The sequence below is a fragment of the Rhinopithecus bieti genome, unplaced genomic scaffold (genome assembly GCF_001698545.2).
Source record: "Rhinopithecus bieti isolate Rb0 unplaced genomic scaffold, ASM169854v2 scaffold_2432, whole genome shotgun sequence".
In the NCBI taxonomy this organism is placed as follows: domain Eukaryota; kingdom Metazoa; phylum Chordata; class Mammalia; order Primates; family Cercopithecidae; genus Rhinopithecus; species Rhinopithecus bieti.
In genome coordinates this window covers 1,817,733-1,841,789 of record NW_016804136.1, presented here as the reverse complement: position 1 = coordinate 1,841,789, position 24,057 = coordinate 1,817,733, and the positions used below count along the sequence as shown (strand labels likewise).

The window sequence follows — 24,057 nt, the reverse complement described above, 5'->3', positions numbered from 1 at the left end:
ACAGTAAAAGGATTAGTAGTTGCTGAAAGTTTGGGGAGAAAGCAGGATACATAGGTGGAGCACAGGGATTTGGAGGGCAGTGAAGCTATTCTGTACGATGGTGTAACGGTGGATACATTTCATTATACATTTATCAGAACTCACAGAATATACAACAGAAAGAGTGAACCCTAATGTAAACCATGGACTTTAGTTAATAATAACATATTAATATTGCCTCATCGATCAGAACAAGTGTATCGGATTGATGCAAGATGTTAATAATAGGGGCAACTGTGGGGATGGGGAGGGAAAGTGAACATATGGGAACTCTGTGCTTACTGCTCTACGTTTCTGTAAACCTAAAACTACGGTACTCCTAAAAAATAAAGGCTATTAATTACAAAAATTATTAACAAAATCAAAATGCTTACTGGACAACCAAATTTTGGTTAAGCTTCTTTCCTTTCCCCAAGCCCCTGAACTCTGACCCAGAGTACAGAATGTCTCCTTTCAAAGTTGCTTCTGAGAATCAGCTGACCACAAGGAAAAGCATCTCTGATCAGCTGTCCATTCCCTCCACCCACTCCTTCACACCTTGTTCTTTTTAGCATTGTTTACCCACCCCCTCTTAGGAAATAAATTTCCTTTCTGTGTGATCTTTGAGACCCTTGCAGATCTTATGGTTGGAGCGTTCCCCTTACTGCAATAGCCCCCTCACCTCTACTGCAGTGATTCTTCTGCATCAAGTCTCTTCTTACATAAATCCAGATTTTTCTTTGAAAGACAATACATTCTATTAGTTTAGGCTGTTTAGTTAGTTTTAACTAAAATCATTCACCACATCAGTGAACATGCAACTTGGTTTTTTTTAAAAAAAAAAAACAAACACAAAGTCTTACTCTGTTGTCCAGGCTGGAGTGCAATGGTGTGATCTCAGCTCACTGCAACCTCTGCCTCCCGGGTTCAAGCAATTCTCCTGCCTCAGCCTCCTGAGTAGCCTGGATTACAGGTGCCCACCATCACGCCTGGCTAATTTTTGTATTTTTAGTAGAGATAGGGTTTCACCATGTTGGTCAGGCTGGTCTTGAACTCCTGACTTCACGTGATCTGCCCGCCTCGGCTTCCCAAAATGCTGGGAATACAGGCATCAGCCACCGAGCCCGGATGCAACTTGTTTTTAATACAATTACAGGCTCGTAAGATTTTAACGCTTCAAGGGATCTAAAAATCAACTAGTCCCAACTCTGACCAATGGCAGGAGCTTTGAGCAATAGATATCCTGTCACTGACCAACACCTCTAGTAGTAGGTAATGTAGTGTCACTCAAGATAGCTTGTTCTGCCGTTACGAAATTCTCATACCAAGCTGACATTTCCATTCACATAGTAGCTACCCACAGGTACCAGTTCTGTCCTCTCAACAATTAAGGATGTCTATGCTTTCTTCCAGTTACTGTCCTCCAGATCACTGCCCTCCAGGTGTCTAAAGGCAACTAGACTCCAGCTTCTTCACATCCATAAAAAGGCATCTGTCTTGCTGAGGTTTTCAACTCTGCTGATACAAAAACAAAGACTGAATCATGTTCTTCGTTTCCTTTAATTGTGGCGGTGCTCAGTAGAGGCAATGAAGTCATATTTGGAGTCCTATTAAGACAAATACTCTAGAGAAGAAGCATCTATATCCATCAAGGGCTATCATTTTGTTGTTTACGAGAACTCGCATCTTTGCAGGAAAGAGTTAAGGGTGAGGCATCAAAAGGTGAATGTATCTTTATTTTATTTAAGCCTCCATCAAATGATGGCTAGAAAATGCTGCATCTATCTCAGTGTTTTCTTCATTTCATGTTTCCCTTGACTTTTGTGAAACTACCAACCAGCCATTCTTAGGGCCAGTCAGCTGAGACACTGTGGCCAGCTTTTCCCGTTGTTATGGAAACAGTGGCTTTGTGAGGCTCTTTCCCTTAAAAAAAAAAAGTCAACCTGTAATTCAACAAAAATTATGAGCAAGTATAGCTGTCTATATTGCTGACATAAGCAGCAAGACTGGGAATTGGTTATAAAAACCTTACTTCGTAAGAACACCTGGAACAACCACCAAACAAAACAAAACAAAACAAAAAACAGCCAGGCATGGTGGCTCATGCCTATAATCCCAGTTACTCAGGAGGCTGAGGTGGGACAATCACTTGAGCCCAGGAGTCTGAGGCTGCAGTGAGCTATGACTGTGCCACTGCACTCCAGCCTGGGCAACACAGTGAGATACTGTCTCTTAAAAAACTCCAAAAATCAGCTCCAAATTCTTATAACCTACCTGAATACTTAACAAACTGAAAATCAACTTCTGAGAGGCTTGGCTATGACATCCACCAGTTCAGTCACCATTAACATGTAAATGTTACTGAGAGAAGGAACTGTATTTCTTCACTGTCCTTTGTCCCTCTGCCCTGGCACCTAACAGAGGCTTGCGGAGTATCTACTGAATGGACTCACAGAACTACTGGAAAGGCTTTCCACTGTCTCATTCCCTGTGCATTGTCCCTAACTGGAAGAAGTTACTTTGAGGAGAACAGCTGTGGATCCTCCAGTGGCACCAGCAGCCTGAGGATAGTCTTTAGCCAGAGCACCTGGCCCCTCAGCTTCTGCAAACACACTGGCAGAGAAAGCCGATCTAAAACCAGGAGCTGCTCAGAGAAGTAACCATGTACCTGTGATCAAGGCATAAGACAAAATGCTTTCTCTAGTTATCATAAATGTAACAGACCCAACTTTTCTGTGAAAATTCTTGGTTGGTGTTTCTTTGGTAGTTAAGAAGAGATGCATCATAGCTGAGTGGTGTCTGATGCTGCCCCGAACTAACTCTTCTGATCTACCTTAAACACTGTCAACACCTCCATTTGGATCTATCCTGGGGAACTCACTGCAATGGGTTTTATGTCAATTTTTATCTGAAGGCAATGATTCCTGATTTTTAAATTTCTGGTCATACATGATCAAACACTAAAGGTCCTAGGGAACCACGTGTATCTTCCAACTCCGTTACTGAAACTATTAATTAGAGCCCACTAAGAAGAAATTTTATATAAAGTAATATATGCCAATTTTATATACAATAAATATTGCCAATCTAAAGCTTTCGTAAAGAATATCTATAATGCAAAATGCTAGTAAAAAGATACATGTTGTGGGTCGGGCATGGTGGTTCATGCCTGTAATCCCAGCACTCTGGGAAGTTGAGGTCAGGAGTCTGAGACCAGTCTGGCCAACACGGTGAAACCCCTTCTCTCCTAAAAATACAAAAAATTAGCTGGGTGTGGTGGCGTGTGCTTGTCCCAGCTACTTGGGAGGCTGCGGCAGGAGAACTGCTCGAACCTGGGAGGCGGAGGTTGCAGTCAGTCAAGATCACACCACTGCACTCCAGGCTGGGTGACAGAGTGAGACTCCATCTCAAAAAAAAAAAAAAAGAAAAGAAAAAAAAAGATACATGTTGTGGAATGTGAAGCGCACTCTGGCATGCAGCGGCAGAGCGGAACAGTGACATTCTAAAGAGTGACTCCTACATGAAATACCTAAAAAGAAGCCCCAGGAAGTTAGCAGAGTCCTACAGAACATGACTCTGGTTTCCTTAGCAATTGAATCCAGCTCTTGGTAGGGCCAATATTGACAGCAGAGTCACCAAACACTTCCTTCAGTTATCGGTCAACAGAGACTTTTTAGCTAAATCAAGAACATTACTGCTTCCTTTGTGTTTCCTACACATGTCACTTTGGCAGTCGCTCTGTTCAACAGACACTACTGCTGCTTCCATCTGTCAATGCAACTTTGGGAAGAGAGACTGTAGCTCAAGGATAAGAACCAGAATATATACATAGATGTACATGAGCATACAAGCATATCAACACAAAAACATATACCCAACTAAGGAAGTAATAATTAGGTGTTGAGTTTCACATCTCTCTCCAAGTACTCCTGATTCAATAAGGAACTGGCCATGCCTGGGAGACAAGCCTGAAACAATAATGATGTTTCATTTATTTTTCCTCTAGTCATCAGAGCCAGAAATTTCTTTTCCCCCTCACTTCTCATAAACAACCAGGGAGTCCTATGAAATCTCTTTCGTGTATCTCTCATTTATTCAACAACGAACGAGTGGCTACTTTGTTCTGCACTTAGGGATACAACCTGTAAACAAGACTGACGTGGTTACCGCTCTGCCCTCACGAGGCATATGGCCTAATTGGAGATGGGCATTAAGTAGAGAGGCAACCTCAACCCATCCAGGTATTGGTAGGGACTAATTCAGGGTGCTATGAGCTCAGGGAAGGAAGGACACTTCCTCAGATTTAAGGAGAGTGTCAGGGTTTTCTGAGAGAAAAAATAGCTAATATTTGAATCCATCTAATCTCTTTACTCCATTAAGATAGCCTAGGGTTAGGACCTTTTTTCTTGCCTGGACAAGTATCTTACTCTTCTAATTGGTCTTTCTGCTTTTAATCTTACCTTTGCTGGAAACCTTATCGTCAAGATAGAAAGCAAACTTCACAGACTGGGGTTCTTTGTGGTCTGAATCCCTATTTATCTTTTACCAGACTTCTCCATGTTTTCATATTATATGGAAGACATGCAGAACCACTCCCATTTCCTACAATGTGTTATACTCACCTCCATCTGCCTAGGTTACCATTTCCCTTGTTTCTTAAGACTAGGTCAAACTTTACCTTTGCGGGGAAGCCTTTCCTGACCCCTAATCTGGGATGGCCACCCACTACGATATATATTTTCAAGTAAGTATAGACGGCATAAACAGCGTGATAATAAGTATGTGCTATTTACTTTTGGGCTTCAACTCAGGAATGGTCAATGGCCCAAATTAAGAATCTATATTTCAGGAGAGGCCAGCTAACATGAACTCCACAAGGCAGCCACTCAAAAAAGCTCTTCAGCTATTCTATGTTCACCAACACTAAGACTTGGCTCATTAGCTTAAAAATGGAAATATTTTTATTGGTGAAAGTAATGACCTGTTAACCACCATGGTGAATATTGGAAATGGACTCTCATTGATAAAGTAAAAGATATTTGAGATATGTATATTGAATAAAATATTTTAGAGAGTCCCAACTTTTGCATAAACCAGGAATAAGTCTGCATCTGATAACAAAGGAATGCTGCCCGGGCCACTTGTGTCCAGTCATCGGCTTAGGAAGCGTCTGTTTGCCTGATGCCGATTCTAAGAGTAACAGAATCCTGCTTCTGTAATGTCACATCCCTTACAAGAGGTCAGACACCTAAAATGACAAAGAGCTGGGACATTACTCAGTTTGAAAAATGGGCTGCAGAACCTATTTCTAAATGAGTATTTATTTAATAAATGCCTATATACACGGCAGAATTTGCTCTCACTCTAATGTGATAACAGTGTTGTAGGGGAGCAGCTAACCATTCCTCAAAGTTCTTCATGGAGGTTTCTGCCATAAAGAACGTAAGAACTGCACTAAGTTAGCCTAGTCATCTCAGAATAGGGCCTTTCCTTGGCGCCTTCACAGAACCCTGTGCACCTTCCATGGTATGTGTCAAGGTGTATGGTAACTGTCAGTTTACCTGTCTACTTTTCTCAATAAATGCTGAGGCCTTTGAGAACAGGACCTCATCTCTAGTCCACTGTTTATCTCAGTAACCAGTGTAATAAAATACAGCTGGCTGGGCGTGGTGGCTCACGCCTGTAATCCCAGCACTTTGGGAGGCCGACGCGGGTGGCTCACGAAGTCAGTAGATTGAGACCATCATGGCCAACATGGTGAAATCCCGTCTCTACTGAAAATACAAAAAAATTAGCTGGGTGTGGTGGTGGGTGCCTGCAGTCCCAGGTACCCAGGAGACTGAGGCAAGATAATCCTTGAACCCAGGAGGCGGAGGTTGCAGTGAACTGAGATTGTGCCACTGCACTCTAGCCTGGGCAACAGAGTGAGACACTGTCTCAAAAAAAAAAAAAAAAAAAAAAAAAAAAAAAAAGACAGTCGCTCACGCCTGTAATCCCAGCACTTTGGGAAGCCAAGGCAGATGGATCATGAGGTCAGGAGTTCGAGACCAACATGGTGAAACCCCATCTCTACTAAAAATACAAAAACTGGCTGCGTGTGGTGGTGCATCCCTGTAGTCCCAGCTACTCAGGAGGGTGAGGCAGCAGAATCGCTTGAACCCGGGAGGCAGAGGTTGCAGTGACCTGAGATGGTGTGATTCTACTCCAGCCTGGGCGACAGAGGGAAACTCCATCTCAAAAAAAAAAAAAAAAAAAAAAGAAATACAGTCATCCCTTGGTATCTGTGGGGAATTTACTCCAGGACCTCCTGTGGATGCCAAAATCCATGGATGCTCAAGTCCTTTAAAATGGCATGGTATTTGCATATAACCAGTGCACATCCTCCCATATACTTTAAATCATCTTTAGATTACTTATAATATCTAATACAACGTAAATAGTTGTACTGTTTTTTATTGTATCATTATTTTTTATCATTTCCCCCCCCCCAAATATCTTCAATCTGTGGTTGGCTGAATCCACAGATGCAGAACCCACAAATGTGAAGGGTAGACTATACTTGCTGAATGAACAATATTACACAAGCAGCATGACAAAGTAAGAGGACATCTGATTAGGAGCCGGGAGACCTGCATTTTAATACTAGTGTCAACAACAGCTTGAGTACTTACTATATGTCAAACACAATGTTAGACTCTTAAACAGTAGAGTATTTCATTTAATCTTCAGGACAATTCTGAGAGTAGCATCACTATTTTACATAAGATGAAACAGAGGGGCCAATTTACACAAGGTCATTCAGATAAATAAGTAGAAGAGTAAATCTTTGAACCCAAGTCTAGTGGTATCCAAAGCACATGCTTGACATCACTATGTTAGAAGTGTATTCCATAGCTAACACTGGAGAGCCAAGACAAAAAATTGGAATCCCTCTGGATTCCCATTTCCTCATCTATTTACTGAGCGAGACTAAAATGACAGGCTCTCCCCACTCTTCGCGTTACAGTGTGATGGTTCTAAGTATCAACAGTCATTGCCTCAGTCTCGCCTGCCCCTACTGCCTTGACAAGCGTGAAAGAGGATTTTTATATGCAGTGTGTTATAGACCTTTTCAGACAACATATTTTGTTTTTAGACTCTTCTCTTCTGAAAAGTCTCAGGGGATTCTGAAGTCAGAAGAGGGGGACCCATTTTTGGAACATTGCTTTGAAGCTAAAACCTGCTGTTAGTCAACAGAGCCAGCAGGTGGTTACTTTTTTGTTCTACAGTCCTTCACTGATACGGATGCTGGCTGAAATGGTAAAAAAGGGCAAGGAAAAAAAAACACTTTGACTATTAGAGAAAGAAAAATGATGAAAGAAATGAGCAGAAATGTCAATTTGTTTACCATGTTTCAACCGCACTTTTGCAGCTGGATAAAGGAAAAGATTTTAGTGGTTCTCTTGACATCATCTATGCATTGCTCAGATAGGGTGTAAAACAGTCAGACCCTATCCGTGGTCACAAAGCTTACAGTCAGGAACTGAAGTGGCACACATGAGAGCTCTCTTCTGCCAGTATTTACTGAAGACCTTCTCATGTGCTGTTAATATCTCAGGCCAGTTTTTTAAGGCACAGCTCTGTAGAAGTAAAGCACATTTTTTTTTTTTTTTTTTTTTTTGAGACAGAGTTTCACTCTTGTTGCCCAGGCTAGAGTGCAGTGGCTTAATCTCGACTCACTGCAACCTCTGCCTCCTGGGTTCAAGTGACTCTCCTGCCTCAGCCTCTGGAGTAGCTGGGATTACAGGCATGCACCACCACGCCTAGCTAATTTTCTATTTTTAGTAGAGATGGGGTTTCATCATGTTGGCCAGGCTGGTCTTGAACTCCGGACCTCACATGATCCGTCCACCTCAGCCTCCCAAAGTGCTGGGATTACAGGTGTGAGCCACTGCACCCGGCCGAAGTAAAGCACATTATTAAGACAAACTATATAGCTTTCCTCTGAATATCTTTCACCTGCTACCATGATACCATGCCTGGTATAGAAGATGGAAATTCTAGAAACAGATAGTTGCTAGGAGACATGTCAAAACCCAACTTGGCTTCTCTGGACGAGCCAAGAAGGCCTGGAGACATGTCATTAAAGCATCTAATCAGAAATAATCCTGGAGAGCATTAAGATGATTAAAAATCACTGCCATGTTGAGAATATTGTTCCACATAGGAGAATAAACATGCAGAAGAGGAACTGGTTTTTTGCCTTTATTAAAACAAACTCACCTTTTTAGCAGTGGGATCCCCTTTGGACTGATGATATGATGGAGACATTTTACCTGGAAGAAAAGGCAAACATGTTAATACCCTTTCAGTTATAGTCTAGTTTTGTTTGACCCACATTCAAAATAATTCAACTAGAATTGGTATAACTAAGATAAAACAGACATTTCCAGAGGAAATTAACTGAGTAACAGATTTTTTCTTACGCCCCCTTGAAATTTTTCTGGAGATCAAAAAATCAGTAGTGACCCAAGAAAGAAATATGATTTGGGTAAGAAAAGTGGGACAGATGGTCTAGATGGGTTTTAACCAAATGGTGAGGGACTAAATAGATCTTTGGTGATCATGTTAAGCAAATGAAGTAATAAATGATCAGCATTTCTTGCAGAAGGTGACTCAAAATCTCTATTGTGATGTAATATCCCTTTGAAGCAAAGCATGGACAGAAGAGTTTGATAATAGTGAAGGATTTAGAAAAAGTATCAGCCAAACCATAATAAGATGATGTTTAGTCCAAGGAAGAAAAGATAATGGTACAGAAATATCTTTAAATATTTGAAAAGCTGAAATATAGGGATTTCACATTAGACAAATGAAAAAGACCCAATTACATGCTGCCTACAAGAAATACCACTTAAATATGAAGGCTCAAATAGGTTAAAAGGAAGAGGATGAGACAATATACCATGATAGCATTAGATTTTTTAAAAATTATTATTTATTTATTTTTTTTTGAGACAGAGTTTCGCTTCTGTTGCCCAGGCTGGAGTGCAATGGCATGATCTTGGCTCACTGCAACCTCTGCCTCCCAGGTTCAAGTGATTCTCCTGCCTCAGCCTCCCAAGTAGCTGGGATTACAGGCATGCACCACCACACCTGGCTAATATTTTGTATTTAGTAGAGATCACCTGACCTCAGGTGATCTGCCTGTCTTGGCCTCCTAGAGTGCTGGGATTACAGGCATAAGCCACCGCGCCTGGCCGATAGCACTAGATTTTAGAGCAAAGACTACTATCAGGTACAAAAAGGGTCATCCCATAATAATAAAGGGGTCAATTCATCAGGAAGATACAACAATGCTAACCATCTGTGCACCTAATAGCTTAAAAATACATGACGCAGGCCGGGCGCTGTGGCTCAAGCCTGTAATCCCAGCACTTTGGGAGGCCGAGACGGGCGGATCACGAGGTCAGGAGATCGAGACCATCCTGGCTAACATGGTGAAACCCCATCTCTACTAAAAAATACAAAAAACTAGCTGGGCGAGGTGGCAGGTGCCTGTAGTCCCAGCTACTCGGGAGGCTGAGGCAGGAGAATGGCATAAACCCGGGAGGTGGAGCTTGCAGTGAGCTGAGATTCGGCCACTGAACTCCAGCCTGGGTGACAGAGTGAGACTCCGTCTCCAAAAAAAAAAAAAGAAAAAAAAATACATGATGCAATCATGCAAAGAACTATGCTGAGTGAAAGAAGTCAGATAAAAAAGTATATCTATTTTATAGTTTCATTAATCTAAAATTCAAGAAAATGCAAAGTAATATACTGTTTAGTTTGTAAAGATAATCAGTGGTTGCCAGGGAACAGGAGGGAGGGATTAAGCAAATTTTTGGTGGTGATGGGTAGAGTCATTATCTTGACCGTGGTGACAGATTCATGAATGTATACATATGTCAAATTTATACACTTTACATATGTCCAGTTTATATCAGTTATTACACCTCAATAAAGCATTTAAAGAAATTTGAAGTGTATAACTAAAGCAGTGGTTAGAAGAATTTACAGCCCATATGTTATTTTGGAAAATAAGAAAGGTTTAAAATAAAGGATCCAAATTTCCAATTTAGGGAACTAGAAAGAGATCAAAGTAAAACCAAACTAAGCAGGGAAGAAGAAAATAATAAGCAGCAAAAATCAATTAAATAAAAAAAAAAATAAACAACCAAGAAAATTATCAGAGTCAAAATTGGTTCTTTGAAAAGATAAATAAAATTGATAATCTACTATGGAGCTTGATCAAGAAAAGGAGACTATAAATTACCAGTATCAGCAATGAAAGAGGATATATTACAACATGCAACATCATTTACAGATATTTAAAAGATAGTAAGAGCCTTTTGTGAATAATTTTATGCCAATAAGCTTGACAAATTAAATGAAAAGGATACATTCCTTAAAAACAGAACTTACACAAATGGACCCAAAACAGAACATATGAATAGCCTTATATCTATTAAATAAATTCAATTTGTTATCAAACATCCTTTTGCAATGAAAATTCCTAGCCCACAGGGTTTCAGCAGTGAATTCTAGCAAAAATATTAAATATACAGAGACCAGAATATCTACTTGTTAATTTACAGGGGTTAGTCCATTCTCATGGTGCTATTAAAAAATTCCTGTGACTGGGTAATTTATAAAGGAAAGAGGTTTGATTGACTCAGTTCCACATGGCTGGGAAGGCTTCAGGAAACTTACAATCATGGCAAAGGGGAAGCAAATACATCCTTCTTTACAAGGCAGCAGGAGAGAGAAGTGCCAAGCAAAAGGGGAAAAGCCCCTTATAAAACCATCAGATCTCATGAGAACTCACCCACTATCACAAGAACAGCATGAGGGTAACCGGCCTCATGACTCAAGTACCTCCCACCAGGTCCCCTTCCTGACACATGGAGATTACGGGAACTACAATTCAAGATGAGATTTGTGTGGGGACATGGCCAAACCATATCAAGGGCAAAATATAATTATTACTATAAGTAGTTCAATGGATACTAGATACTATCTGACTAGAATGAGGTACTGGTAAACAGTTACAAGATCTCAAGCCTCTTTCAACTCTAATTATAAGAGACTATAATATAGATGATAAAGATATTTCCTATTACCGTCGCATCGCTGTTCAAGTAGGACCACGCTGCAGGTTTTGTTTAACCTCTCTGATTTTAAGAATAACTTTAGGAAACACACTTCAGCTCAACAATCAAAACTGCTAGCTGTCCAGACTGTCCTTTCAGATTTAGTAGATCTGCAAAAATTAGACTTGACAGTCTTTGCTGTAACATACCATGACATTCATACTCTGGAATTCACTCCAGATGTACGATGTAGCTTGCTAAAAATGATCCAATTTTAACTTCTGGTATGCTCTTTTTGAAAAGGGAGAAAACAGATTTTCAAGGCAAAGTAGATATTTAAGCTTAAAAAAGTGACCTCATGAAAGAACCTGCAGACTTTTAGAAACAAGCCAAGAATTAGATGTGCTGGTGGACAATTTATTGCAGAAGGCTGTTCTCTACAGATTAAGTCAGAACATGTTTGAAGTGGCAACAGGAGTTGTCCAGCATCCCTCAAGAAAGGCCTTATTTTTTCACTTAACAGGATTCCTTCTGGAAATGCCTCAGGCAATGAAGCTTAAAAAAGACACTTTAAATACAGGTGTGCAGACACTAGATCTGGGGATATGGATGCTATACTAGGCTAGGGCCTTAATAATGCTGAACTTTTTGTGATCTTTGTTAATAAAATGATTCCTGAGTTAATGAAACAATCTGAGCTGAAGTTTAAAAGCAATATGAATTCTTCATCATCTTGTTTTTCGTTTTTTTTTTTTTTTTTTTTTTTTTTTTTGAGACGACGTCTTGCTCTGGTTGCCCCGGCTGGAGTATAATGGCACAATCTCAGCTCACTGCAACCTCCACCTCCTGGCTTCAAGCAATTCTCCTGCTTCAGCCTCCCGAGTAGCTGGGATTACAGGTGCAACCCACTATGCCTGACTAATTTTTGTATTTTTAGTAGAGATGGGGTTTCACCATGTTGGTCAGCTAGTCTCGAACTCCTGACCTCAGGTAATCCACCCGCCTTGGCCTCCCAAAATGTTGGGATTACAGGCATGAGTCACCACACCAGGCCTTTTATTGTTGTTGTTAAAATAGGGCTAGGAATGGTAGCTTATACCTGTAATCCCAGCAATTTGGGAGGCCAAAAGGAGGTTGGCTTGAGCCCAGGAATTTGAGACCAGCCTGGGTAACATGGCGAAATGCCATCTCCACAAAACATTTAAAAATTAGCTTGGAGTGGTGGTGTGCACCTGAGGCCTCAGTTACTTGGGAGGGTGAGGTAGGAGGACTGCTTGAGCCCAGGAGGTCCAGGATGTAGTGAACTATGATCACACCACTGTACTCCAGCCTAGGCAACCAAGTGAGGCCTTTTTAAATCTTAAAAAAAAAAAAAAAAAAGTCTTAATTTTCTGATTACAAAAGAAATACATGTTCAGTCACGGAAATTTAAGAAATATAAGAGCTTCAACAAGGCAAATAAAAAGCACAATCCAATCATACAGCAATAACTGCTATTAAAATTTGGAATCACTGCTTTGTGATCTATGTTGCACATTATGAATGTTTACTTTGACATATCAATATTCTTCTACTATATGATTTTTTATGGCTACAAAGCAGTTCATTCACTCCTAGACATACCATGACTAATTTAATCAACTGTGGGCTATTGGTACGTTTAGGTTATTTTCAATTTTAAAATTATTTTAAAATGTCGTATCCTTGTATATAATATTTGGCACACAAACTCGATGATTTCTGTTGGACAGATTCTTGTAAGTCCCTGCTTCAAAGGGTGTAACCATTTAAAAATATACATTACTACTTTTTCTTCAGACAAGATGGGTCCACAAATCCCTTTCCTATAATTCTGACATCCAAAAAGCTCTGAAACCAAAAGGATTGTTTAAAAAATATTTTTCACACTAAACGTCACCTGGCAGCAAAACCTGGCCTGAAACAAAGTGAGACCATTTATAGTCTTTACTTATCTCTCAAAAGCATTTAATTATGAAATAAAGACTAGTCCATACCAGGAATTGTTGGGAACAGGCCCCCAAATCTGGCCATACACTGGCCCCAAAACTGGCCATAAACAAAATCTCTGCAGCACTGTGACATGCTCGTGATGGCCACGATGACCACGCTGGAAGGCTGTAGGTGTACCGGAATGAGGGCAAGGAACACCTGGCCCACCCTGGGTAGAAAACTGCTTAAGGTGTTCTTAAACCCCAAACAATAGCATGAGTGATCTGTGCCTTAAGGACATGTTCCTGCTGCAGATAACTAGCCAGACCCATCCCTTTATTTCGGCCCATCCCTTTATTTCTGGTAAGAAATGCTTTTAGTTAATCTATAATCTATAGAAACAATGCTTATCACTGGCTTGCTGTCAATAAATATGTGGGTAAATGTCTGTTTGAGGCTCTCAGCTCTGAAGGCTGTGAGACTCCTGATTTCCCACTCCACACGCTGTATTTCTGTCTGTGTGTCTTTAATTCCTCTAGCACTGCTGGGTTAGGCTCTCCGCAACCGAGCTGGTCTTGGCAAGTGGTGCCCAAACGTGGGGGCTCAAACCTGAGTCAAAGGGTAGCCAGAGTGACAGCTGGAGAATGTGGAACTAAGCTGGAGGACACCCGAGTACTCTTAAGCAATCCCCGTGGTGAGTAAGAAGGGGAGCTTGGAAGCATCAGGGTAACAATGGGACAAGTGGGCTCTGGTTCATTCCACCTTGGAACCTTTTCACACTAATGATGAGGAGGAATTAGAGTACAATGAAATAACAGAAGAGGTAAGAGAGCAGGTCTGTTTGCCAGCTAAAGCTAAAGCAGCAAAGGAGGAAGGAGGGAGAGGTTCATCCCTACCCTTCCACACCCCCTCACTATTTCGAAGAAAAAGAGTGGCCTGATCCTCCAGATCTTTCTTTTCCAGAGGATACTGGGTGAAAAGTAGTTGCCCCAGTGACTGTTCAAGCAGCACCTTGAGCAACTGCTCTCAGTTCAATTCAGGCAGAAATTCAGCAAGCTAGAAGAGAGGGTGATTTAGAGGCTTGGCAGTTCCCTGTTAGAATACACCCCTATAATAAACAGGGAAATATTATAGCTACATTTGAGCCTTTTCCTTTTAAATTACTCAAAGAATTTAAACAAGCTATTAATCAATATGGACCAGGTTCTCCTTTTGTAATAGGACTGTTAAAGAATGTTGCTGTTTCCAGTCACATGATTCCTACTGACTGGGACGCTCTTACTCGAGCTTGTCTAACTCCTGCTCAGTTCTTACAATTTAAAACTTGGTGGCCAGATGAAGCTTCCATTCAGGCTGCTCACAATGCCCAGGCCCAACCTCCAATTAATATAACTGCAGACCAACTTTTGGGGGTTGGCAGCTGGGTTGGTTTATTTAGATGCACAAGTGGTCATGCAGGATGATGCCATAGAATAGCTTAGAGGAGTGTGCATTAGGGCTTGGGAAAAAATCACTTCAGGTGGAGAACAACACCCTTCCTTTAGTGCTGTAAAGCAGGGACTGAAAGAACTGTATGCAGATTTTATAGCTCAGTTACAGGAGTCTCTTAAAAAGGTGATTGCAGATTCAGCTGCTCAGGAAATAGTGTTGCAGTTATTAGCTTTTGACAATGTTAATCCTGGTTGCCAGGCTGCTCTGTGACCTATTAGAGGGAAAGCACATTTAGTTGATTATATCAAGGCCTGTGACGGTATTGGAGGTAATCTGCATAAGGCTACTCTGCTAGCCCAGGCAATGGCAGGACTGAGAGTGGATAAAGGAAATATTCCGTTTCCTGGAGCTTGTTTTAACTGTGGGAAGCATGGTCGTACTAAAAAAGCATGTAGAAAAAATCAGCGAGTCAGGCTGCCAGTTGAAGGAAAAAAAGAAAACTGCTGAGCCTGAAATATGTCCAAAATGTAAAACAGGAAAACATTGGACTAATCAGTGTCATTCTAAGTTTGATAAAGATGGGAACCTGATTTTGGGAAACGCCATGAGGGGCCGTCCCAGGCTCCGTTCCAAACCGGGGCATTTCCAGCTCAGGCCATTCCCTCACCCCTGTACAATGTCTGTCTCCCACCATAGCTGGTAGTGCCGCAGTAGATTTATGCTGTGCAAAAGCTGTGAGCCTTCTGCCTGGGGAACCCCCACGAAAAGTTCCAACAGCAGTCTGTGGACCCTTGCCAGCAGGGATGATAGGATTACTTCTAGGAAGGTCTAGTTTAAATTTAAAAGGAGTGCAAATACATACAGGAGTCATTGATTCAGATTACAATGGGGAAATTCAGATTGTTATATCTACTTCTGTTCCCTGGAAAGCAGAGCCAGGAGAGCGTGTAGCACAGCTCCTGATTGTGCTGTATGTGGAAATGGGGAAAAGTGAAATTAAATGAACAGGAGGATTTGGAAGCACAAATAAACAAGAGAAAGCAGCTTATTGGGTAAATCAAATTACTGATGAACATCCCAGCTGTGAAATAACTACTCAGGGAAAGAAATTTAAAGGTTTGGTAGATACAGCAGTGGACATTTCAATCATTTCTCTACAACGCTGGCCGTCCACATGGCCAATTCAATCTGCTCAATTTAACATAGTTGGAGCTGGTAAAGCCCCTGAAGTATATCAAAGTAGTTATATTGTGCATTGTGAAGGGCCCAATGGACAACCTGGGACTATTCAACCAATTATAACTTCTGTACCTATGAGTTTATGGGGAAGAGATTGATTACAACAATGGGGAGCACAAGTTCTAATTCCAGAACAATTATATAGCCCTCAAAGTCAACATATAATGCATGAAATGGGGTATGTCCCTGGTATGGGATTAGGAAAAAATCTACAAGGTTTGAAGGAACTGCTTCAAGTGGAAAGACGAAGTTCCTGCCAAGGTTTAGGAGATCATTTTTGATGGCAGCCATTGTTAAGCCTCCAGAACCTATACCTTTAAAATGGTTAACAAATAAGCCAATTTGGACAGAACAATGGCCACTAAGTAAAAGAGAAACTGGAGGCTTTAGAGGAATTAGTTACTGAACAATTAGAAAATGGACACATAGCTCCAACATTTTCCCCTTGGAATTCTCCAGTTTTCATAATTAAGAAAAAATCAGGTAAATGGAGAATGTTAACTGATTTAAGAGCCATCAATTCAGTTATACAACCAATGGGGACATTACAGCCAGGATTGCCTTCTCCTGCTATGATTCCGAAAAACTGGCCTTTAACAGTCATAGATTTAAAAGACTGTTTCTTTACTATGGCCTTAGCTGAGCAGTACTGAACGGCTGGCATTTACAATTCCTGCAGTAAACAACCTGCAGCCTGCTAAGCGTTCTCATTGGAAAGTGTTGCCACAGGGCATGTTAAATAGTCCAACAATTTGCCAGACGTATGTAGGACAAGCAATTGAACCTACTTGTAAAAAATGTTCACAGTGATACATTATTCATTATATGGATGATATACTTTGTGCTGCCCCCACTTGAGAAATATTACTCCAATGTTATGATCACTTGCAAAATTTGATTTCTCACACTGGTTTAATTATAGCTCCTGACAAAATTCAGACTACTACTCCTTACTCCTACTCAGGGGCCTTAGTAAATAACACTACCATTGTGCCACAGAAAGTAACCATACGTAGGGATCAACTGAAAACATTAAATGGCTTTCAAAAATTACTAGGGGACATTAATTGGATATGACCTGCTCTAGGCATTCCTACCTATGCCATGAGTAATCTGTTTTCTATCCTTAGAGGAGATCCTAGTCTCACTGGCCCTTGGCAATTAACAAAAGAAGCTGAAAAGAGCTGCAGCTAATCGAAAAGCAAGTCCATAAAGCTGAAATAAATAGATCCAGAAAAGACTCTAGATTTGCTAATTTTTCCAACTCAGCATTTACCTACTGGTGTTATTGCCCAAGAGCAGGACTTAGTAGAATGGCTTTTTCTTCCACATACAAATTCACTGACTCTAACTCCTTATTTGGATCAAATCGCTACTATGATAGGAAATGGGAGAACTCGGATTGTTAAATTACATGGATATGATCCTGGAAAAATTACTGTTCCTCTCACGAAGGCACAAATACAGCAAGCTTTTATAGTCTTACTTGGGAAACCCATTTAGCTGACTTTGTGGGTATTCTCGATAACCCTTTTCCTAAAACAAAACTGTTTCAATTTTTGAAATTAACTAATTGGATTCTCCCTAAAATAACTAAATTTCAGCCAACTGAAGGTGCTGGGAATGTTTTTACAGATGGGTCTAGTAACGGTAAAGCTTCTTATTCCGGATCAAAAGGTAAAATTTTTCAGACGCCCTATACTTCACCTCAAAAGGCGGAGCCTGTAGCTGTAATTGAGGTATGACTGCTTTTGATATGCCTGTTAATGTGATTTCTGATTCTTCATACATGGTTCATTCCACAACGTTAACAGAAAATGTTCAGTTACAATTGCATACAGATGAACAACTGATGACTTTATTTACCCAACTGCAAACAGCAGTTAGGAGGAGAATGTACCCTTTTTACATCATTTACATTAGGGCTCATACACCTCTTCCAGGACCTTGAACTGCAGGAAATCAAATGGCTGATTGCTAGTGTCTAATGCTAGACACTTTCACAATTTAACCCATGTTAATGCCTCTGGTCTCAAACGCAGATACAGCATTACCTGGAAAGAAGCTAAAGCTATCATCCAGAGATGCCCAACTTGCCAAATGGTGCATTCCTCATCTTTTACAAGAGGACTTAATCCTTGAGGACTGGAACCTAATTCTCTTTGGCAAACGGATGTCACACACGTTCCCTCATTTGGGAGACTAGCTTATGTACACGTATGTGTGCACACCTTTTCTCACGTTGTCTGGGCTACATGATAATCAGGAGAGTCTTCTGCCTGTGTTAAATGTCACCTTTTGCAGTGTTTTGCAGTGATGGGCATTCCAGCTTCTATTAAAACAGATAATGTCCCAGGCTATACTAGCCAAGCTCTACCTACCTTTTTCTCTACATGGAATATTAAACACATTACTGGCATCCCATATAATTCTCAAGGACAAGCCATAGTGGAAAGAATGAATCTCTCCCTGAAACAGCAGTTACAAAAACAAAAAAGGGGGAGAAATAGAGACTATGGGACACCCGATACGCAATTGAATCTAGCATTATTAACTTTAAATTTTTTGAGCCTGTCTAAAGGCCAGATGCTATCAGCAGCTGAACAGCATCTACAGAAACCAGCTGCAAAGACAGAAGCAGAACAACTGGTTTGGTGGAGAGATCTGATAACAAAAAGTTGGGAAATAGGCAAAATAATAACTTGGGGTAGAGGTTATGCTTGTGTTTCTCTGGGACCGAATCAACAGCTGATTTGGATACCATCAAGACACCTGAAACCTTATCATAAGCCAGATGCCGAGCAAGAGATTCTGGGAGGAACCCAAGGACACCCCGGTTGCAGCCATGTCAAGATTGATGCTGAGGAGGACCCCAACTGTCAAGAGCAACACCCGATGAACACAGCCACCTACTTGGGGACAGATTAAGAAGCTGTCACAGATGGTGGAAGAAAACCTGAGGAAAGCGGGACAACCAGTCACAATGAGCAATTTAATGGTAGCTATGATAGTGGTGATTACCATTGCCGTGAATATTCCTTCAACAACGGCTGACACAGAGAACAATTATACTTATTGAGCATATTTATCAATCTTGGCTGGCAATAATGCCTGGATGTAATCACTCTGACACAGTTACACATGCTTTCTGATCTCAGGATTTACCATAATAAATCTGCTCCTATAATTGAGGCATACCACCCTCAAAAACCTATTTGTAAACAGGATTGGTTCCAGTTAGAAAAAATCAGTGTACTTGTTTGGGAAGATTGCATTGCAGAAAAGGCAGAGGTGCTGCACAACGATTCCTATGGAATCATTATTGATTGGTCCCCTAAGGGGATGTTTTGCTTAAATTGCACCTCTCAGTCTGGGTGCCACGGCCACACTGTGTTCAGCTGGTCTGAACAAAATGGTCAGATGGTAGAAATGGTTAGAAGTACGGCAAGAGTTCCTATTATCTGGAACCATGGCGGTATAGTGGCACCTCAACCTCCAATGATATGGCCTGTTGTAGGAGTTAAACATAAGGATTTGTGGAAACTATGAATAACTCTGAATAAGATCAAAATTTAGGAAAGAATAAAAAAGCATCTAGAAGGACACTCTACAAACTTGCTTTGGATATTACAAAATGAAAAGAACAAATACTTAAAGTATCCCAGGCATAATGCCAGGAACTGGAGTGCTTGAAGGAGCTGCAGACAAATTAGCAGCTAGTAATCCATTAAAATGGATAAAAACACATGGAAGGTCTGTGATTTCAATGATGATTGTGCTTTTAATCTGTGTTGTTTGTCTTTGTATAGTCTGCAGATGTGGATCCTGACTCCTGCGAGAAGTAGCTCACCATGCAAACAAAGCTGCCTTTGCTTTTATCACTTTGCAAAACAAATAAGGGGGACATGTTGGGAACAGGCCCCCAAATCTGGCCATAAACTGGCCCCAAAACTGGCCATAAACAAAATCTCTGCAGCACTGTGACATGCTCGTAATGGCCATGACGACCATGCTGGAAGGTTGTGGGTTTAATGGAATGAGGGCAAGGAACACCTGGCCCACCCTGGGTAGAAAACTGCTTAAGGTGTTCTTAAACCCCAAAAAAGAGCATGCGTGATCTGTGCCTTAAGGACATGTTCCTGCTGCAGATAACTAGCCAGACCCATCCCTTTATTTCGGCCCATCCCTTTATTTCCTGTAGGAAATGCTTTTAGTTAACTTATAATCTATAGAAACAATGCTTATCACTGGCTTGCTGTCAATAAATATGTGGGTAAATGTCTGTTTGAGGCTCTCAGCTCTGAAGGCTGTGAGACCCCTGATTTCCCACTCCACATGCTACATTTCTGTGTGTGTGTCTAATTCCTCTAGCGCTGCTGGGTTATGGTCTCCACGACTGAGCTGGTCTTGGCAAGGAATGTCATGTATAATACACGCACCATATTAACTTACTCTTTAGCATTTTAAATGCCAGTTTATTGTCTTCTGGCCTCCTTTTTTTAAAAATAAGAAATTAGTCATCATTCTTATTGTTGTCTTTGGCTCCTTTTAAGATTTCTTCTTCATCTTTGGTTTCAGCAGCTTGACTATGACTATGATGTGTTTGGGTACGGTTTTCTTTATATTTATTCTGCTAGAGGTTTGCTGAGTTTTTGACTCTATGGGTTGATGTTTGTTATGAAATTTGGGAAAATTTCAGATATTATTAGGTCCAATGTTCCCAGCTCCCATTCTCTTGCTCCTAATGTTCCAGAAATTCAATTACATATATATTCTATATTTGCTATATATATATTCATATATTTGTCTATCATATATATCATAGATATATAGTGTACATATATATCTATAATTTATAAATATCTAATTTATATATTAATATATATTAATATAATATATAGTTATAGTTTGTATATATGATAGACTTCCAGATATTGTTTCACAGGTCACCAAGAGTTTTTTCACTTTCTTCAATTATTTTTGCCTTTGTGCTTCAGTTACAATTATCATTTCTATTGAACTGTATTCAAATTTACTAATTTTTTTCCCAGCGTTAAAATGCTGTTGACATCTAATAAAATTTTAGATATGTTTTTTAGCTCTACAATTTACACTTGGTTTTACTTCAGAGTTTCTATTTCTGTCCCGAGGTTTCTCCATGTGTTCAATCATTCTGCTAATCTTTTCCACAAAATACTTTAACATATAATTTCTATGTTAAAGTCCTTAACGGCCAATTCCAGCATCTGGGTCATTCATAGGTCTGCTTCTACTGATGCTTTTTCTCTTGATTATAGGTTACACTTCCCTTCTTCCTCCTACTGATCCTATGAGAGCTTGGGTTTAGGCTTTGTTAGGATTTATTGTGCTTTTGCCCTTAGTCCTGAGAAATCCCTTAGTCCTCAACCATAGCCCTTCTGCAGTTTCAACACAAAATTTGAGGTATTTATCAATCCCTATAACATAGCAACATTTACATCCAAAACTCAGCACCAGGCAGCTGCTGAAATCTCTGCTTAGTTCTTCAGGACCTGATGCTGCTTTCTGGAAGCACTGTCTGTTTGTACACAATTTGGAAAACTGCAAAGAGAACTTGGGGCTCCCTCTTCAGTGGCATGCTTCTTTCTGAGATTTTCTCCCTCAATTTAGAGCTGCTTTGGAAGTCTTGTACTTTGACCTCTGTTTCTTCAACCCAGTAAGAATGAGACTTGCTATTCAAACTCTTCTCTCCAGTGCTCCATGGCAAGCCAAGAAGTGCCCTAGAAAAGCTGGTTAAATGTAAAACTCGTCTAGTTTGTTTCTCTTCCTTCAAGGTTTGCATTCCCTATAGTTTCTGCCTGCTTCCAGTTGCTCTCTAAACAATGTTTTTTTCATATTTTACCTAGGTCTTATAATCATTAGCAGAAAAGTCATCTAATATAGGCTGCTCTGCCATTACTGGAATTAGAACTCCATTACGTCTCTTCAAATTTTTTTTTTTTTTTAACTCTGTGTCCCTACTTCTTTTAGGATTCCAATTAGATGTATATTTGGCCACTTGAAGTTGTTCCACAGTTCACCAATGATCTATTCATTTCTTTTTCTTTTTTCTTTTTTGAGATAGGGTCTTGCTTTGGTGCCCAGGCTGGAGTCCCATGGCACAATCATAGCTCACTGCAGCCTTGGCCTTCTGGCTCAAGTGATCTTCTTGCCTCAGCTCCTCAGCTGGGACTATAGGCATGTGCCACCATGCTTGGTTAATTTTTTAAAAACTTTTGTAAAGACAGGGTCTCATCATGTTGTCCCAACTGGTCTAAAACTTCTGGGCTCAAGTGATCCTCCTGCCTTGGCCTCCCAAAGTGCTGGGATTACAGGCATGAGCCACTGCACCAAGCCCTGTTCATTTCTGTTTAGTCTTTTTTCTGTGTTTGATTTGGCATAGTTTCTATTGCTATATTGTTAAGTTCACTAATCATTTCTTCTCCAATGCCCATTCTGCTATTAATCTTACCTAGTATACTCTTCATCTCAGACATTGTAGTTTTAATCTCTAGATGTTCTACTGGTTCTTTCTAACTTCCATATTTCCATTTGACATATGCAATTGTTCTTCTAGCTTCTTGAACATATGGAATACAATTGTAACTTTAAATGTCCTTGTCTACTAATTTTATTATCTGGGTCATTTCTGTGTTAGTTTCAATGGGATTCTTTTTTTTTCTCATTATCATGCCTTGTATATTCCTGCTTCTGTGCATGCCTAGTAATTTTTGATCAAATACTAGATATTGTGGATTCTATCTTGTTGGGTATTGGATATTTTAAGAATTCTTTATACATTGCTAAGCTCTGTTCTGCAATGTGGTTAAAACACTTGGAAATAGTTTTATTTTTTTAGGTTTTTGCTTTTAAGCTTTGTTAGGTGAGATGAAAGTGGCAGTTAGTTTAAAGTTAATTTTTTTCCCCGCTACTGAGGCTAAGAACTTACTTAGTACTCTCAGTGCTACCTTGGGATTTATGAAGATTTCCAGGCTGGCTGGTGGGAGCAAGCATTATTTCTGGCTCTTTGTGAGTCTGGGACATTGTTCAATCTAATCCTTTTGGGTGGTACTTTTTTTTTCAACCTGAAGTAGTTTCCTCACACAGTGGGTACATGGGTAAATACTAAACTGAATACTCAAAAGTTACCTTCTGCAGATCTATGGAGCCCTCTGTATGGCTCTCTCCTAATACTCCATCCTGCAAACCCTAGCCACCTTGTCTTTCCTGGACTCTGAGCTCTGTCCCCTTGACCCAGAGAGACTAAGCTCTGCCTTGGTTCTCCCTCTCTGAGTCATGGCATGAAAACTTTCTCGAGGGAGTAATCTGGTAGAAATCCTAGGGTTTATGTCATTTGTTTCTTATTTTTCAGGGGTCACTATCTTTCACTGCCCAGTGTCCAATGTCTTATGAACCATTATTTTATATATTTTGCCACTCCCCCCCCAAAAAAACCCCTCCAAATGCATCTTGTCCTGAAGTGAAAGTCTTCATGTTACATTTATAAAATCCAAAAATTCTGAATTCTGAAACATATCTGGTCAAAGTGACTTAGACAAGGGCTTGTGGACTTACACAAATATGCATTCCCACTAGTAGTGCATAAAAGTATCTGTCTCCTCACATCCTTATCAATGTGAATGCATACGTATTTTTAATGTGTCTCAGTTTAATTATATATTTTTAAATATTTGCCAGCTTAATAAGTAAAAAAAATGGTATTGTATAGTTGATTTAGCTTGCATTTCTTTGATCACTGGTAAAATTGCATTTTTTTCACTTTTTATTGGACAACAAAATTTATGTCCTTATCTCATATTTCCATCAAAGCCTTAGTTCTATAAAATACTAAAACGGAATAGGAACAACTCCAGTCTCTAACTCCCAACGCGAGCGACACAGAAGACCGGTGATTTCTGCATTTTCAGCTGAGGTACTGGGGTCATCTCACTAGGGAGTGCCGGACAATTGGTGCCGGTCAGCCGCTGCAGCCCGACCAGCAAGAGCTGAAGCAGGGCGAGGCATCGCCTCACCTGGGAAGCGCAAGGGGGAAGGGAATCCCTTTTCCTAGCCAGGGGAACTGAGACACACAACACCTGGAAAATCGGGTAACTCCCACCCCAATACTGCGCTTTAAGCAAACGGGCACACCAGGAGAATATATCCCACACCTGGCCAGGAGGGCCCCACCCCCATGGAGCCTCCCTCATTGCTAACACAGCAGTCGGCGACCTAACCGCAAGGCAGCAGCGGGGCGGGGGGAGGGGCGCCCGCCATTGCTGAGGCTTAA

The 24,057-nt window shown here is 40.6% G+C and overlaps 1 protein-coding gene across 1 annotated transcript in view; it reads right to left on the bottom strand.

The window, feature by feature from the left end:
- VPS8 (VPS8 subunit of CORVET complex) overlaps window positions 1-24,057 on the bottom strand; it is a 268,413-nt gene that overhangs the window by 22,333 nt on the left and 222,023 nt on the right. The window contains 1 exon segment of the mRNA XM_017865711.1: window positions 8,281-8,331. Within this exon segment, the coding sequence (XP_017721200.1) occupies window positions 8,281-8,331 (51 nt within the window).